Here is a 14208-nt window from a genome sequence, read left to right on the forward strand (position 1 = left end):
TGAATTTTGTGTTTTGTGTGTGTGTGTGTGTGTGTCCAAGTACATGCACTTTACGTTCAATTAAAAATGGTTTTGAAGAATGACTTTTGTTTTCAAGATAAATATGTGATATAGAAATCGTGTGTAATGAAAACCCTCCGGATTTCACAATCTGGCTACTACATTTCAAGCATCTCCATCTCAGGAGAAAGATGCGATGAAGAACAGCTAGCTTGCTCTATCACCTAGAGAGCGAGATGTAAATGAAGGGAATTTGTTTGTTCTTTTACAGGGGGAGGGAGACACAGGGAGGAACTGCTTATTTGTTCTATTACACAGGAGAGGCAGAAAAGGAGAGATGCAAATAAACGAACAGCCTGTTAGTTTATGTCGCCCTCATTGAAGCTAAGGAACTCCGTTAATTTGAATTTACAAGGAAAACGTCACAAAGAAAAGGCTCCGGTGTGCTAGTGCAGAGGGAGGACATCAGAAGTAAAAGGAACAGCTTGTTGATTTGACTGGAGGAAAGGTGTCACTAATAACGGAACAGAGCGATGGAGACGCAGAACAGCCTGTTGACATTTCAGGCCATGTAACCAGAAATGCAACAGTCAATCGTGCAGCTGAAATTTTGGTTTTTTTCTCTCCCTCGCTTTACCCCTCTAGTTCTTTTTTTCCCCTTAACTTTCCTTTACTAGTATCAATTCCCAAATATTCAAGGATTTGTCACAATAAAGTAAACTGCTTGACTACCTCTTGGGGTCAGTGATGGAAAAACTAGCAGCCAGTTCAAATGTGATATTAGAGCGACCATAGGATGGCTCAATGCATGACCCAACTGCAGAAGTAGGCCTTTTCACATAGTCCTATAAGGACATCTCTGTTGGGTGTTGAATACTGCCGTGTACAAGTTGTCAGTACAGTGATCATTGTGACTTACCAATGAGCGATTGTTAACACTGCTTGCCTGTGTTGGTCTTGTATTCGTCTTCACAAGTGTGTAGCCTATATGAATGAGTGGTTGACATTATTTCTCTCCTCTACTGATCTCTAGCCCACGGGGTACATGGAGGCTGCCCTGTCCTACAGCACCATAGAGGACCTGCAGCTGCTCTCCTGGGATAACGCCCCCAAATACTGTGTGCAGCTCAGCTTCCCCGGGGGCACCGTCCTCCTGCAGGTATGTTCTGCCCCCCTCCCGCCCTCTTCGTGTGTGTGTGTGTGTGTGTGTGTGCCAATCATGTATCTTTTACTTGACTGACTATGTGCCCTAACAGGCAGCCAACAGCTATCTGCGGGACCAGTGGTTTAATTCTCTACAGTGGAAGGTAGGATTACTAAGTTGAAGTATTCATTGGTTTGCATTCATGGGGGTTCAACAAGATTCACAGCACTTTGGGCAGAGATTTTATCTGTAGTCTACACAGAACGCTGCGTACATTTCCTTCATGCATTTTTGCGTTGGTTTGATAAGCACATAAAACTGTATCTGTACGTGTGTGCCTCTTTTATTTCCAACCAGAAAAAGATCTATAAGTACCGTAAGGTTCTGAACAACCCAAGTCGCTGGGAGGTGGTTCTGAAGGAGATCAGATTGCTGGTGGACATGGCCCTGACCTCTCCCCTGCAGGACGAGTCCATCCACCAGGCCCCCCTGCAAATCATCTCCACCCTGCTGGCCGAGGTAGGCCAATCTGCAGGCCACACACACACACACACACCTGCTACTGGGAGGTCAGCTCAAAACCCACAGATGTCTGCTGTTTGGCAGAATAAAAGTTGTTTGGGAGTGTCTCTCTTACATTTATTTGTCTGAGCTCTCTGTTGCTGATCATACAAGTCTTATTTCTGTTGTCCCCTTCCTCCTCAGAACACCAACCTCAGTACTCAGGACCATGAGAACATCATTGTGGTGAGTTTGAAGTTGCTGTTATAGTGTAATGGTGGATTCATCGGTATGTGTTTGTGTCCCTAACCCCATGGGACCTGGCCACTAGATATGGGATGTTGCAGCTCTTGAGGTACAGTTAAATGGTCTTTTTTTTTTTTTTTTTTTTTAACATGTGAGCAGTTGCTCACCTCATTTACCTGCCTTGGGGTGAATTACGAGCTAAGATGATGAGAGGATTATAGGTACACCTGTGTATTTTTAGGGTGACTTCTGCAGTAACTCTTGGGAATTACAGGCTAGGCTTAAGCTCTCGTGGACATATTATGTAAACATCAATGGTTGAGCATCTGACCAAATTATGCAAGATTTTAGTTTTGGCTTAACCGAGATTAGGCTAGCACTTTTTATTCACCCATGACAGGTTTATCAGCTGTATGCCCGGGCGACACTTGGAATACACTGTCCAACGAAATGCTTACTTACAGCCTCCTTCTCGATAATGCAACAACAATAAGAAAATATAAGAATACAAACATGAAGTAAATGGCTCAGTAGAATAGAATACACATTTTAGTGTAAGTACAATACAGATGGGCACAATTTATAGTCCAATATTTACAAATGTTTTGGGGAAGGGGGATTGGGGGAAATTGTTTAAATTTTGTGGTTTTTAGCAATAATAATATGAGTCTGGTAGCAGCAGTTGTAGTGTGTGTAACGTGGATGTGTGCATGTCTGTGCGGGTGCGTGCGTGAGAGAATGGATGTGCGATTAGGTGCAGAGAATCAGAGCAGGTGGTTGGTTCAGTTATCTTGTTCACAAGTCGGATAGCTTGTAGTACTTTATTTTTTGTACTTTTGTCCCCAATTTCGTGATATCCAAATGTTAGTTACAGTCTTGTCCTATCGCTGCAACTCCCAGACTCAAAGAGAGCCGAAGGTAGATAGCCATGCATCCTCTGAAACACGACCACGCCAAGCCGCACTGGTTCTTGACACACTGCTCGCTTAACCCGGAAGCTATCCGTGCCAAATGTGTCGGAGGAAACACTGTACATTTGGCGACCGAAGTCAGCGTGCATGCGCCCGGGCCAGCCACAAGGAGTCGCTAGAGTGCGATGGGAGGAGGACGTCCCGGCCAGCCAAACCCTCCCCTAACACAGACGACTCAGGGCCAATTGTGCGCCGCCTCATAGGTCTACCGGTCGTGGCCGGCTGCGACACAGCCTGGGATTGAACCCAGGTCTGTAGTGCCTTATACCACTGCGTCACTCAGGAGGCCCGGCTAGTACTGTTTCACCCAATTTATGTATACTGTATTCTAGTCATGGCTCATACTATATAACTTATTATAAAAACAATTCTGGATTGTTGTTTTTTTCCCGTTTTTATTGCTAGGTATTACTGTGCTGTTGGAGCTAGAAACACAAGTGTTTCGCTGCACCTGCTATAACGTCTACAAATCTGTGTATGTGACCAATAAACTTTGATTTTATTTAGTAGAAACTGTCTCGGAGCCTGTTTATCAGACCTCATGCACATGGTCATTGTAAATAGAAGATCACATGGTTGGGGAAATTGTGAAGTTATATTAATCAGTCCTGTCTCTGGTATCTCTTTGTGTCCCTAGGCCATCGCTCCTCTCCTGGAAAATAACCACCCTCCACCGGACCTGTGTGAGTTCTTCTGCAAGGTAAAGATGGGCCCCACTTCAACCTGTTGTCAAAATGAAATCCCATAACTGCCTTGACCCTTAGTGCTTGTGCAACGGAGTTGGATTGGTAACCTCACTACTCCGCTTGAAATGCCTCCACCTGCGCCATCGAATAGTTTGCTTTTCAGTGGCGTAGCTGGTTAAGGCATTGTCTAGAGGGTGGTCACGTGTGTTTGCGAGGACATAGGACAGATCAAGGTCCGGTAAGAGAAGGAAGCTGTACTGTTAAGCAAGCACAGTGACGTCCCTCACACTAGGGCCATTGTTGGAGCGGAAGATGGAACCACTTTGCTACCATGGCTGTCCTTAAAAGCCCATGTACAGTTTATCCAGGCCTAGGTAATAGATTCACATTATTGTTAAGATGATGGAGTGAATGCTTGTTTTGTGCAGCACTGTCGGGAGCGTCCGCGGTCCATGGTTGTAATTGAAGTGTTCACCCCTGTGGTCCAGAGAATCCTCAAACACAACATGGTGAGCTGAGCGTTCCGTCTTGTTCCCTGTGTAGGTTCACACTCAGTTTGTTTTCTTTTCTTCTGTGGTTATATATTGGAGTGTCAAAGCCCACTGTGCCGCCTCTTGTCCTCTCTCTGTCCCTGTGTTTATTTCTCTGCCTCCTTTCTGTCTGTGCCAGGACTTTGGGAAATGCCCCAGACTGCGTCTCTTCACTCAGGAGTACATCTTGGCTCTAAATGAGCTCAACGCTGGGATGGAGGTCGTCAAGAAATTCATTCACAGGTGAGTCAGTGACCTGTTTTTAGGATGGTGATTTTTTTTCTTTTCTTCCACCAACCAGGAAAAGCTCAGGCCCTAGTTATTTTCAATAGTACTCCATGATTTACTCTGCGTTCTCCCTGTTTCATGGAGTCTATTGGGTACTAATTGTGTGTGTGGCTGTGTTTCAGCATGCATGGCCCCACCGGGCAGTGCCCTCACCCCCGTGTCCTGCCCAACCTGGTGGCAGTGTGCTTGGCTGCCATCTACTCCTGCTACGAGGACTTCATCAATAGGTGAGTGATCTGCTGTACTGTAGATCCAACACACATACTCGACTCTCTGGCCCAATGAACGTCCCTGGTTAGCTTAGGTTACTCACCTTCCCTTTATCCCTTTAAAAATGTACCGAGGTGTTGACTTGAGTAATGAGTTATCATTATATCATCACCCCTGGGTCCTCAGCCCCTGTAGGAGAAAATTTGCTGGATTTCCGTTGCATTGTCACCCCAGAGAATCATTGCTGGGATACATGACCCTCAACACGCTCCCTCTAAGTATACAGGGGCTAATGCCGTTGTAACAGAGGCCTGGCTACAACCCCAGCACAATGACATGTATTCTAACTTTGGACTTCTGAGTGTTAGTCTTGAGACGATTATGTAATGTGTGATACAATGACTCTCCATTCTTCTATTACACAAAATGGTCTCTCCATCTCCCCAACAATATCTCTCCCTCTGTGTAGCCGGGACAACTCCCCCAGTCTGAAGGAGATAAGGAATGGCTGCCAGCAACAGAATGAGCGTAAACCCCCTCTGCCCCTCCGCCTACTCCGGCCAGAGCCCCTAACACCCGCACCCACAGGTCTGCTGTCCCTCTCCCCTCCCCCCTCAGCTCCCCTCCCCCCTCCCCCCACACTGCCCCTCTCTCCACCGCCTTCCATCATCAACTCCAGTGAGATCCTGGTGGAGTTGGAACGCAACAACAACACTGCCAACGCCAGGCGGAAGGGCCCAGGGGGAGGCGACAGTGAGCCCAACCTGATCGACTGTCTGCTGGTCAGCCCCGCCCTCAACGCCCTGTCAATCCAGCTGCCTGCCCAGGCCGACCGCGTGCTTGGCTGCTTCGCACTCATCCTCAAAATGCTGTGAGTTACCACTACTGTTACTGTATCCCCTCTGCCTTACTGTCTGCCTTACTGTGTGTGTTTAAATGTTAACAAGGGTTCATGTTTGGCACTATCTGTGTGGGCTGTGCTGAGTAGCTCAACACAGCTGCTGCCTCTGATGTCCTACTGGAGAATCATTCAAAAGGAAGGAGTGTCTGCTAGTGTGTCTCTGAATGGATGGATGACATGGGTGTGACGATGTTTTGCAAGAGGGAAGTGGCACAAGTGGTTCTATTATGTGTGTGGGAACGGGGAATGACTAACTGTGACACTTAACAGACAGGAATCTGATCCTCTCCTCGTCCCATTGAATTGATGGATTTGTTTGGCTTCATAGGGCGACACTCGGGTTACCTCTCGTGATTCCCTGTGTGCCCAGCCCCCTGCTCATTATGTGTCCACCTTTCTGTTCTTACTCTTATCTCTTTCTCTCTGCAACCATTCAGGTCTGACTACGATGACTGGAGACCCGCCCTGGCTAGCCTGCTGCAGCCCATCCCATTCCCCAAAGAGTAAGTATACTGCCCTGGCTCTACACCTATCCACTTCCACCTCTTGTGCTCCCTCACCTTTTCCTGGTCACTCCCCGGCCCTCCACCCTTCCTCCTCCAGGCTTTGGGGTCGGGGCTGGGACTTTGGGTGAGTGTCTGTCTCCGCCGTGTAGTGGCCTGGGAGTGGTGTTGACGTGGGTGTGCTGCTGAGGTGCCCTGCTGGGGATGAGGTGCCCCCCCTGAGTGGCTGTTGTAATTGGCTCCTCAGTCCGGGCCCTCATTACCAGTCACCTACAGAGGGATGTTGTTGTCACAGCCGGCAGACTCACCTGCTGCTCATCTGCGCACCAGAGCCTAATCCAAGCGTTCAGGCGTCATTAGAAAGGGCAACAACACTCCGACACAACTCCTAGAGGGATTGAGTCAGACAGAAAACACACACCCCCAACTTCCGATAGATTGACATGTATTTGTGTGTTGTTGCTCATATGTTCAAACCAACAAAAAAATGGGATGTGTTTCCTATGCGATCCAGCTGCAATCTGTTCAACATCTCACTGCATGTTTAAACATGTTTTATTCTCCATTTAATCATAATTATTGTATTTCATCTTTCATCTTTAATGTGTATTCTTACCACCTCTTTAGGGCCCTTGCACATGCCAAATTTACGAAGTAAGTATCTACAGCCATGACTTCTAGTTAACAAATGTCACATTTCAGTTACCATCCTATAAGGAAAGCATGAGGATTGTGCCTGACTTGTCTATCTGTTTTGAACAGAGAGCTGAAACATGTTATTCAGAGGTTTGCAGAGGACCCCAGACAGGAGGTTAGTGTGTGTGTGCATCTCTGACCATACATCACTGTTTCGCCTTAGTTCAATGTTGGATTTGTGTGTGTGTGTGTGTGTGTAGTCATTGTTGTGTGGTTGTTGCAGGTCCACTCCTGTCTGCTCAGTGTGCGCTCAGGAAAGGACGGTTGGTTCCAGCTCTACAGTCCAGGGGGTGTGGCTTGTGATGATGATGGGGAGCTCTTTGCCAGCATGGTGAGTGATTGGTGGTGTTACCCTAATAATCCTGACCCTCATACCTACCTTGTGTTCTGATTGGCTAGACTTGACCTTTGACTCTCTCCTCCAGGTTCACATTCTTATGGGCTCCTGCTACAAAACGAAGAAGTTTCTCCTGTCCCTGGCTGAAAACAAGCTGGGGCCCTGCATGCTCCTGGCTCTGCGTGGGAACCAGACCATGGTTGAGGTGTGTGTGTCCTATGTACAGAGCTGACTTGTTTTTATTACTGTGTGTTTTTAGAGGTGTGAGTGCACAGGAAGCAGAGGTGACCTGTGTGTGTGTTTCAGATCCTGTGCCTGATGCTGGAGTACAACATCATGGAGAACAAGGACACCCAGCTGCAGATCATCTCCACCCTGGAGAGCACTCCGGTGGGCCTTCACATGTACGAGCAGCTGTGTGACAGGCAGAGGGAGCTCAAAGAGCTGGTGAGTTACTACCGCACTGTGCACAAACAAAGGCTCAAACACCACACGCTCAACCTCACACTGCTTTCCCAATTCTACTGTAATGTCTTCTCAAAATACACAAGGTCTGGGCTGTCAGCGGACAACTGTAGTATCTGCTCAGTTAAAACTGTTACTACTCTACACTGTCCACTCTGCTAGAGTTATCTATTCATTATCCCGTGTTACCTAGTGTTTCTGTATTGTAACTTCATGCAAATATGAACGATTTATCTCATTTAAGAGACCTCCTATTTCATCATTGGCACATTGCTCATAGACACCACCTGCTGTCTGAATAGGGAACTGCTGTAATCAGTCGCCATTTTTAAAATTTCCTTTCTCCCTCAGCAAAGAAAAGGAGGCCCCACCCGACTCACTCTGCCCTCCAAGTCTACAGTGAGATTGGCTTTTATTACACGACTGCCATTTCCTCAAACATTATTTGTTTTTCTTTCACCCGAACATGTGATAATATTTTTTTATACAAAATGTTCAAATTTAACGTTTTTTTTTTTCGAGAAAGATGACCTGACTCTCCATGTCTCAATTCAATTTGAACAACATGATGTCTCTCCCTGCCTCTGTATCTGACCATGTCTCTGTGTATCTCTGAGTAGGATGCAGACCTTGCCAGGCTGCTGAGCTCTGGTTCCTTTGGGAACCTGGAGAACCTGAGCCTTGCCTTCACCAACGTCACCAGTGCCTGTGCTGAACAGCTCATCAAATTGCCCTCTCTCAAACAGCTCAACCTTTGGTCCACCCAGGTCAGAACACACACACACACACACACACCACATGTTTTGTTTTTATTTGAACTTGATGAGTAATACTCTGTATGACTTTGAAAGACAAATCCTCTCTTCCTGTTTTTGTCTTTCCTTCAGTTTGGAGATACAGGATTGCGGTTGCTGTCTGAACACTTGGCGTGTCTGCAGGTATTGAATCTGTGCGAGACACCCGTGACCGACGCCGGCCTGCTGTCCCTCAGCTGTAAGAACTCATCTAAATCATTTGACTATATGCTACTCACATATGGTATACAGTGGGGCAAAAAAGTATTTAGTCAGCCACCAATTGTGCAGTTCTCCCACTTAAAAAGATGAGAGGCCTGTAATTTCCATTATAGGTACACTTCAACTATGACAGACAAAATGAGAGAAAAAAATCCAGAAAATCACATTGTAGGATTTTTAAATGAATTTATTTGCAAATTATGGTGGAAAATAAGTATTTTTAAGTGGGAGAACTTGCACAATTGGTGGCTGACTAAATACTTTTTTGCCCCACTATACTTCACACCTGCCCCACAACCTCATACATTCAGTATAGAACAGGCCTCCTAGATCTATATATGTTCATGTAGGTTAAGGTGACATGTTTATGCGTGTCTCTTCCAGCCATGAAGAGCCTGTGCAGTTTGAACATGAACAGCACAAAGCTCACAGCAGACACATACGAGGACTTAAAGGTAAGATGAACCGTGAGACCCTCTCTCTTGACAAGAACACCGAATTCTAGTTTGTGGTGTCTTATCTTTTCTCCTCTCTCTTCCTGTCAGGCCAAACTCCCCAATCTGACGGAGGTGGATGTCCGCTACACCGAGGCCTGGTGAACACATCCTGTGTGACATCACTAGAACACCAACTCCCACACCATCCAAACATGAGGATTACCTGATATCAACAGAACACATAGTCTCTCTTACATCAATAACAAGAGGATCCTCTCCCATCTGTAGACGAGGACCTTTTTTTATAAATCTGGAGACGACATCAGAACTCCTGGACCTCTCTCATGTCAAGCGAGAATTACTATCTTTCTAGTGACATCAAAATACAAGGAGCTCCTTTTTAGCGTCATCAAAAAAGCAAGGACCCACTTTCTTGTGACACAAGGGACCTTATCTTTCTCTCTTATGCGTGGTTTCTCACTCAGTTCCTGTCCACATCATCCTATTTGCCCTCAATAGACTCCTCATAGATTTATTCAGTGTTGTGTCAAATGTACACAGAACACCAAGTAAACAAATGGATCTTTCTCCCCTCCCTCTCTCCCACTCTCTCTGAGGACCTTTATGTTTAAATGCACTCTTCCCTCCATTTACTGGGAGTTCTTCTATCCTTGTCTGATCAAGGTTAGATAACCAGGTCACATTCCAGTACACTTTTGATATTGCCTCTACTTTAATCCAAATGTAGCTCTAAAGATGTGTCCAATTGTCATTTCGGTCTTGTTTTATTTGTTTGGGTTCTTTCAGGTTCAAATTCTGGCCTTTCCAGTCCTTTATTGGGGATGAGGTGCTACCTCAAACAAAATAAAAATTGCAAGACTGTGCCTAATTCCTCATATGACACTCAATCAATTTTTATCAACTTGAATGAACATATTTTTCCAGACATCTCTGCATTCATATATTGTGTGTGACATTTAAGCAGACATTTCAGGAGCTCTGCTCTGTGGTTGCACCACTTAAAAGGAAGAAATGTTTCCTCTTAATTTGTGTTTTCAATGTACATAACTCCCATATTTAATAGAATGATTGTGTAGTAGGTGGTCTGGGACTGCCTTGTATTTATAATTTCTCATTTCTCAACTTCATATCCCTTTTTCTGCCTCCCATTATTTTCTCATATGTTAAGACACTTACCAGGCATACCGCAGTTGACTTTCGTCACACAATCAATCAAGATGTTGCCTAACATTCTTATCCATGCTGAGGCCTAAACTGAAGCCCTGTGTGCACCTTGCATCAACCTCTCAATGTTGACTTTTTGGCATGATGGTACAAGTTTTTCTAAAGATAAATATGGGATACATTTTGATATTGGCTGTAGATATACAGGCTGTGGTCATCCTTAGGAGTATTTAGTGATAAATGTCAGGAGTGAACAGACTGTAGAGGCAACAGCATGGTGTATAGATGACCCTGTTTAAGAAAGCAGCACATAACCTGCCCAGAGTCTAGAATAAGACCTTTTGTGGTTGGCCGGTCAGTACCAGAGTGGAAAGCCAAACAAGTTAATTTCTGTTTCAATCCATTTTTTGTTGTTGCCATACTGCACTTCAAAACACAAATATATTGTATCATACATCAGTACTATCTGATACAGTGGCATAGAATCACGTGGACTCCAAAGTTCTAATCATTTGTTCAGAGCCACATTTCTCTCTACTCTGACTAGGTCTCCCTCTTTCCCTTTGCCCATCAAGCATGGAGAGATGGCACTGTTTTGGAGTATGCTCACCCATTATGTAGTACATGTAGCTGGGGTAAAATGTTTCATTCCTCGATCTTCATTTGGAATCATGAGAACACTTTCTGTTTGCATGGGCAATACCACCAGTTCTGAATAGATTTCCTATATTATTACCAAGGAATGTGCTATTACAGCATTCAGGTATGTAGTAACTTGGCCCACACAAACTGCAGAAGAGATGTCCCTCTGTCTCTTCTGCTTTAGGTGGTTTTGATGAATCTGTTCCTTCTCTGTGCCCTTTCAGGGTGTCTGGTATACATTCGGAGCGTTATTCTGTATGCCCAACTCTGGTTCCCTCCACTTTTGTTTTCTCCAGAATGCTCAAGAATTCTTTCTGTTCAGTTTTGGCAGAACTTTCAGGACACAGTTGGACACCGTCCAATAAGATTTCAATGCTATGTTTATTTTGAGTGCCACGACGGTTCGGTGCACTAAATGTTGTTGTATATGGCCACCAGGCTTAGGACCTCATGCTGTCACATCCTGTATAATGTAAATACAAGTGTATATAATTTTCTGTCCCTCTCTATGTTCCCCTCTGCTCTGTGTTTCTCTTAGTCTCCCTGTTAGGGAGGCTTTTGCCTTCATCTTCAGGATGTGTGCGTGTGGTCATTACTTTAATTTTCACACAAAGTGCACTGTAATATAACTTCCATTATGTTTTCATGGTAATTGTTATGGCTGATTTTGTATTTGTTTCAACGTTTGTTTGATTTGATCACTTTAATCAAGTGTTTGTCATCTGTTTTGTATGTACAGTACCAGTCAAATGTGGACACCTACTTTCTTTTTACTATTTTCTACATTTTAGAATAATAGGGAAGATATCAAACCTATGAAATAACACACATGGAATCATGTAGTAACCAAAAAAGTGTTTAAACAAATCAAAATATATTTGAGATTCTTCAAAGTAGCCACCCTTTGCCTTGATGACACTTGGCATTCTCTTAACCAGCTTCATGAGGAATGCATTTCCAACCGTCTTGAAGGAGTCCCCACATATTCTGAGCGCTTGTTGGCTGCTTTTCCGCCATGCTGCGTTCCAACTCATCCCAAACCATCTCAATTGGGTTGAGGTTGGGTGATTTGTGGAGGTCATATGATGCAGCACTCATCACACCTTTGTCAAATAGTCCTTACGCAGCCTGGAGGTGTGTTGGGTCATTGTCCTGTTGAAAAACAAATAATATTCCCACCAAGGGCGAACCAGATGGGATGGCGTATAGCTGCATAATGCTGTGGTAGCCATGCTGGTTAAGTGTGTCTTGAATTCTAAATAAATCACTGACCGTGTCACCAGCAAAGCACCATCACACCACCTCCATGCTTCACGGTGGCAACCACACATGTGGAGATCATCCGTTCACCTACTCTACGTCTCACAAAGACACGTCGGTTGGAATCAAAATTCTCAAATGTGGACTCGTCAGACCAAAGGACAGATTTCCATCGGTCTAATATCCATTGTCGTGTTTCTTGGCCCAAGCAAGTCTCTTCTTATTATTAGTGTCCTTCAGTAGTGGTTTCTTTGCAACAATTAAACCATGAAGGCCTGGTTTGCGCAATCTATTCTGAACAGATGTGTCTGTTACTTGAACTCTGTGAAGCATTTATTTGGGCTGCAATTTCTGAGGCTGGTAACTAATGAACTTGTCCTCTGCAGCAGAGGTAACACTGGGTCTTCCTTTCCCGTGGCAGTCCTCATGAGAGCCAGTTTCATCATAGTGCTTGATGTTTATCGCGACTGCACTTGAAACTTTCGAAGTTCTTGAAATTTTCCGGATTGACTAACCATGTTTGTCTTTGCTTATTTGAGCCGTTGTTGCCATGATATGGACGTAGTCCTATTGGTAAAAGACCATCTTCTGTATACCACCTCTACCTTGTCACAACACAACTGATTGACTCAAATGCATTAAGGAAAGAAATTCCACAAATGTACTTTTTAATAAGGCACACCTGTTAATTGAAATGCATTCCAGGTGACTACCTCATGGGGCAGCAGGTAGCCTAGTAGTTCGAACATTGGGCCAGTAACCGAAAGGTTGCTAGATCGAGTCCCTGAGCTAAAAAGGTAAAAAATCTGTCTTCTGCCCTTGAACTAGGAAGTTACTAGGCCGGCATTGTAAATAAGAATTTGTTCTTAACTGACTTGCCTAGTTAAATAAAGGTCAAATATAATGAAGCTGAATGCCAAGTGTGTGCAAAGCTGTCATCAAGGGTTGCTACTTTGAAGAATCTAAAACATATTTTGATTTAGTTAAACTTTTTTTTTTTACTACAAGATTCCAAATCTGTTATTTCATAGTTTGGATGTCTACAATGTACAATGTAGAAAATTGTATAGAAAAACCATTGAATGAGTGTCCAGACCTTTTGACTGTTATATCAGCTGAAGTTTATTTTATTTTAACTTTATTTTTTACGATTTTGAATATGAAAAGGGTCAGATCACTAGCTCTGCAGTCGCCCTACCCCCTTTGTCCATGGGTTACCACGATGTTCTGATCGGAGCGCAATGATGAGCAGTTCATGTCGTAGACCAGCGACTGAATCACCTTTGTGGTTACAGACCTTTTGTATTGCTGGAATACATTAGCTTGTGCACAAAATACTGTGTATAATGATATGAACATAGTAGGTATGTATGCCAGTGAGTTTACTGGTTACTGTACTGTTTGTACACTGGTGAGATACTGTGTGATAAGTGGAGAGATTCAATATGTGGAATTATTTTTTTTGTAACCGTTGACAGAATCTGCTCTTGGACCATTTCTATTGATGTGGTAATAGTGGGTGGGGTGGAGGGGGGGCAGTGGGAACATTTTTTTTTTTTGTAGCCCTGATGCTCCTCTAGTTTTTAACATTTCAACTGTATAGTTAGAGGGAGACCTAGAGGTGGGAATGTGGAGGATTTTATTACTGTAGAGGAAATTGTGATTGTTATTAAAAAATATATTAATTTGTTATATTGCTATCCTGTGGAGCTCACTGTGCTTTGCTTGGGTTTAAGTCTCTTCTCCCTAATTCCCTCTTTCTCATTCCTCTCTATCCAGAGGTGATATTACCTGTTCTAATTTTTCGGGAATTTGTAAAGATTTTTAATTAGAATTGTGACTGCGGCTTGAGTCTTAATGTGGTTGACAGCGGGGTGCCTGCTGCTGTGCCCCCCCCGCTGGCTCAGTCAGTCATGGACATAAACTAGGTTTCCCATGATTCCTGTAATTTTTGCAGATCAAACGCTGCCCTCATTTTCTCTTGTCTGTGTTATCTGCTTCTACAGCTGGGTTACTGCTGCTGCTGCTCTGTGGCTGTTGTAATACAAATACAAGACCTTTTACAGGAAAATAAGAACTATGATGTGAAATAATTTCAATCAAAATAAACTGTCTGAATATGTTTCAAATGTGAGTGCTGCATAGTTATTTATAGGATCACTGTAAATTTCAATTGGATGTCAAACATCC

General features: G+C 44.2%; 1 protein-coding gene across 1 annotated transcript in view; it reads left to right on the forward strand.

The window, feature by feature from the left end:
- The window catches only part of LOC135509437 (C-Maf-inducing protein-like), a 38449-nt gene extending 24302 nt beyond the window's left edge, over positions 1 to 14147 (forward strand). Inside the window, exons 2-21 of the mRNA XM_064930089.1 lie at positions 1034 to 1159; positions 1257 to 1307; positions 1502 to 1663; positions 1850 to 1891; positions 3500 to 3562; positions 3977 to 4057; positions 4218 to 4321; positions 4489 to 4593; positions 5046 to 5447; positions 5915 to 5980; positions 6608 to 6634; positions 6743 to 6791; positions 6900 to 7007; positions 7102 to 7218; positions 7320 to 7460; positions 7830 to 7877; positions 8099 to 8245; positions 8366 to 8471; positions 8879 to 8949; positions 9040 to 14147. Coding sequence (XP_064786161.1) covers positions 1034 to 1159; positions 1257 to 1307; positions 1502 to 1663; positions 1850 to 1891; positions 3500 to 3562; positions 3977 to 4057; positions 4218 to 4321; positions 4489 to 4593; positions 5046 to 5447; positions 5915 to 5980; positions 6608 to 6634; positions 6743 to 6791; positions 6900 to 7007; positions 7102 to 7218; positions 7320 to 7460; positions 7830 to 7877; positions 8099 to 8245; positions 8366 to 8471; positions 8879 to 8949; positions 9040 to 9093 — 2070 coding nt within the window. The 3' untranslated portion in view covers positions 9094 to 14147. The remainder of the gene's footprint in view (positions 1 to 1033; positions 1160 to 1256; positions 1308 to 1501; positions 1664 to 1849; positions 1892 to 3499; positions 3563 to 3976; positions 4058 to 4217; positions 4322 to 4488; positions 4594 to 5045; positions 5448 to 5914; positions 5981 to 6607; positions 6635 to 6742; positions 6792 to 6899; positions 7008 to 7101; positions 7219 to 7319; positions 7461 to 7829; positions 7878 to 8098; positions 8246 to 8365; positions 8472 to 8878; positions 8950 to 9039) is intronic.
- The last annotated feature ends 61 nt before the right edge of the window (positions 14148 to 14208 follow it).

Source organism: Oncorhynchus masou, chromosome 22 (assembly GCF_036934945.1).
Source record: "Oncorhynchus masou masou isolate Uvic2021 chromosome 22, UVic_Omas_1.1, whole genome shotgun sequence".
NCBI classification, from domain to species: Eukaryota; Metazoa; Chordata; class Actinopteri; order Salmoniformes; family Salmonidae; genus Oncorhynchus; species Oncorhynchus masou.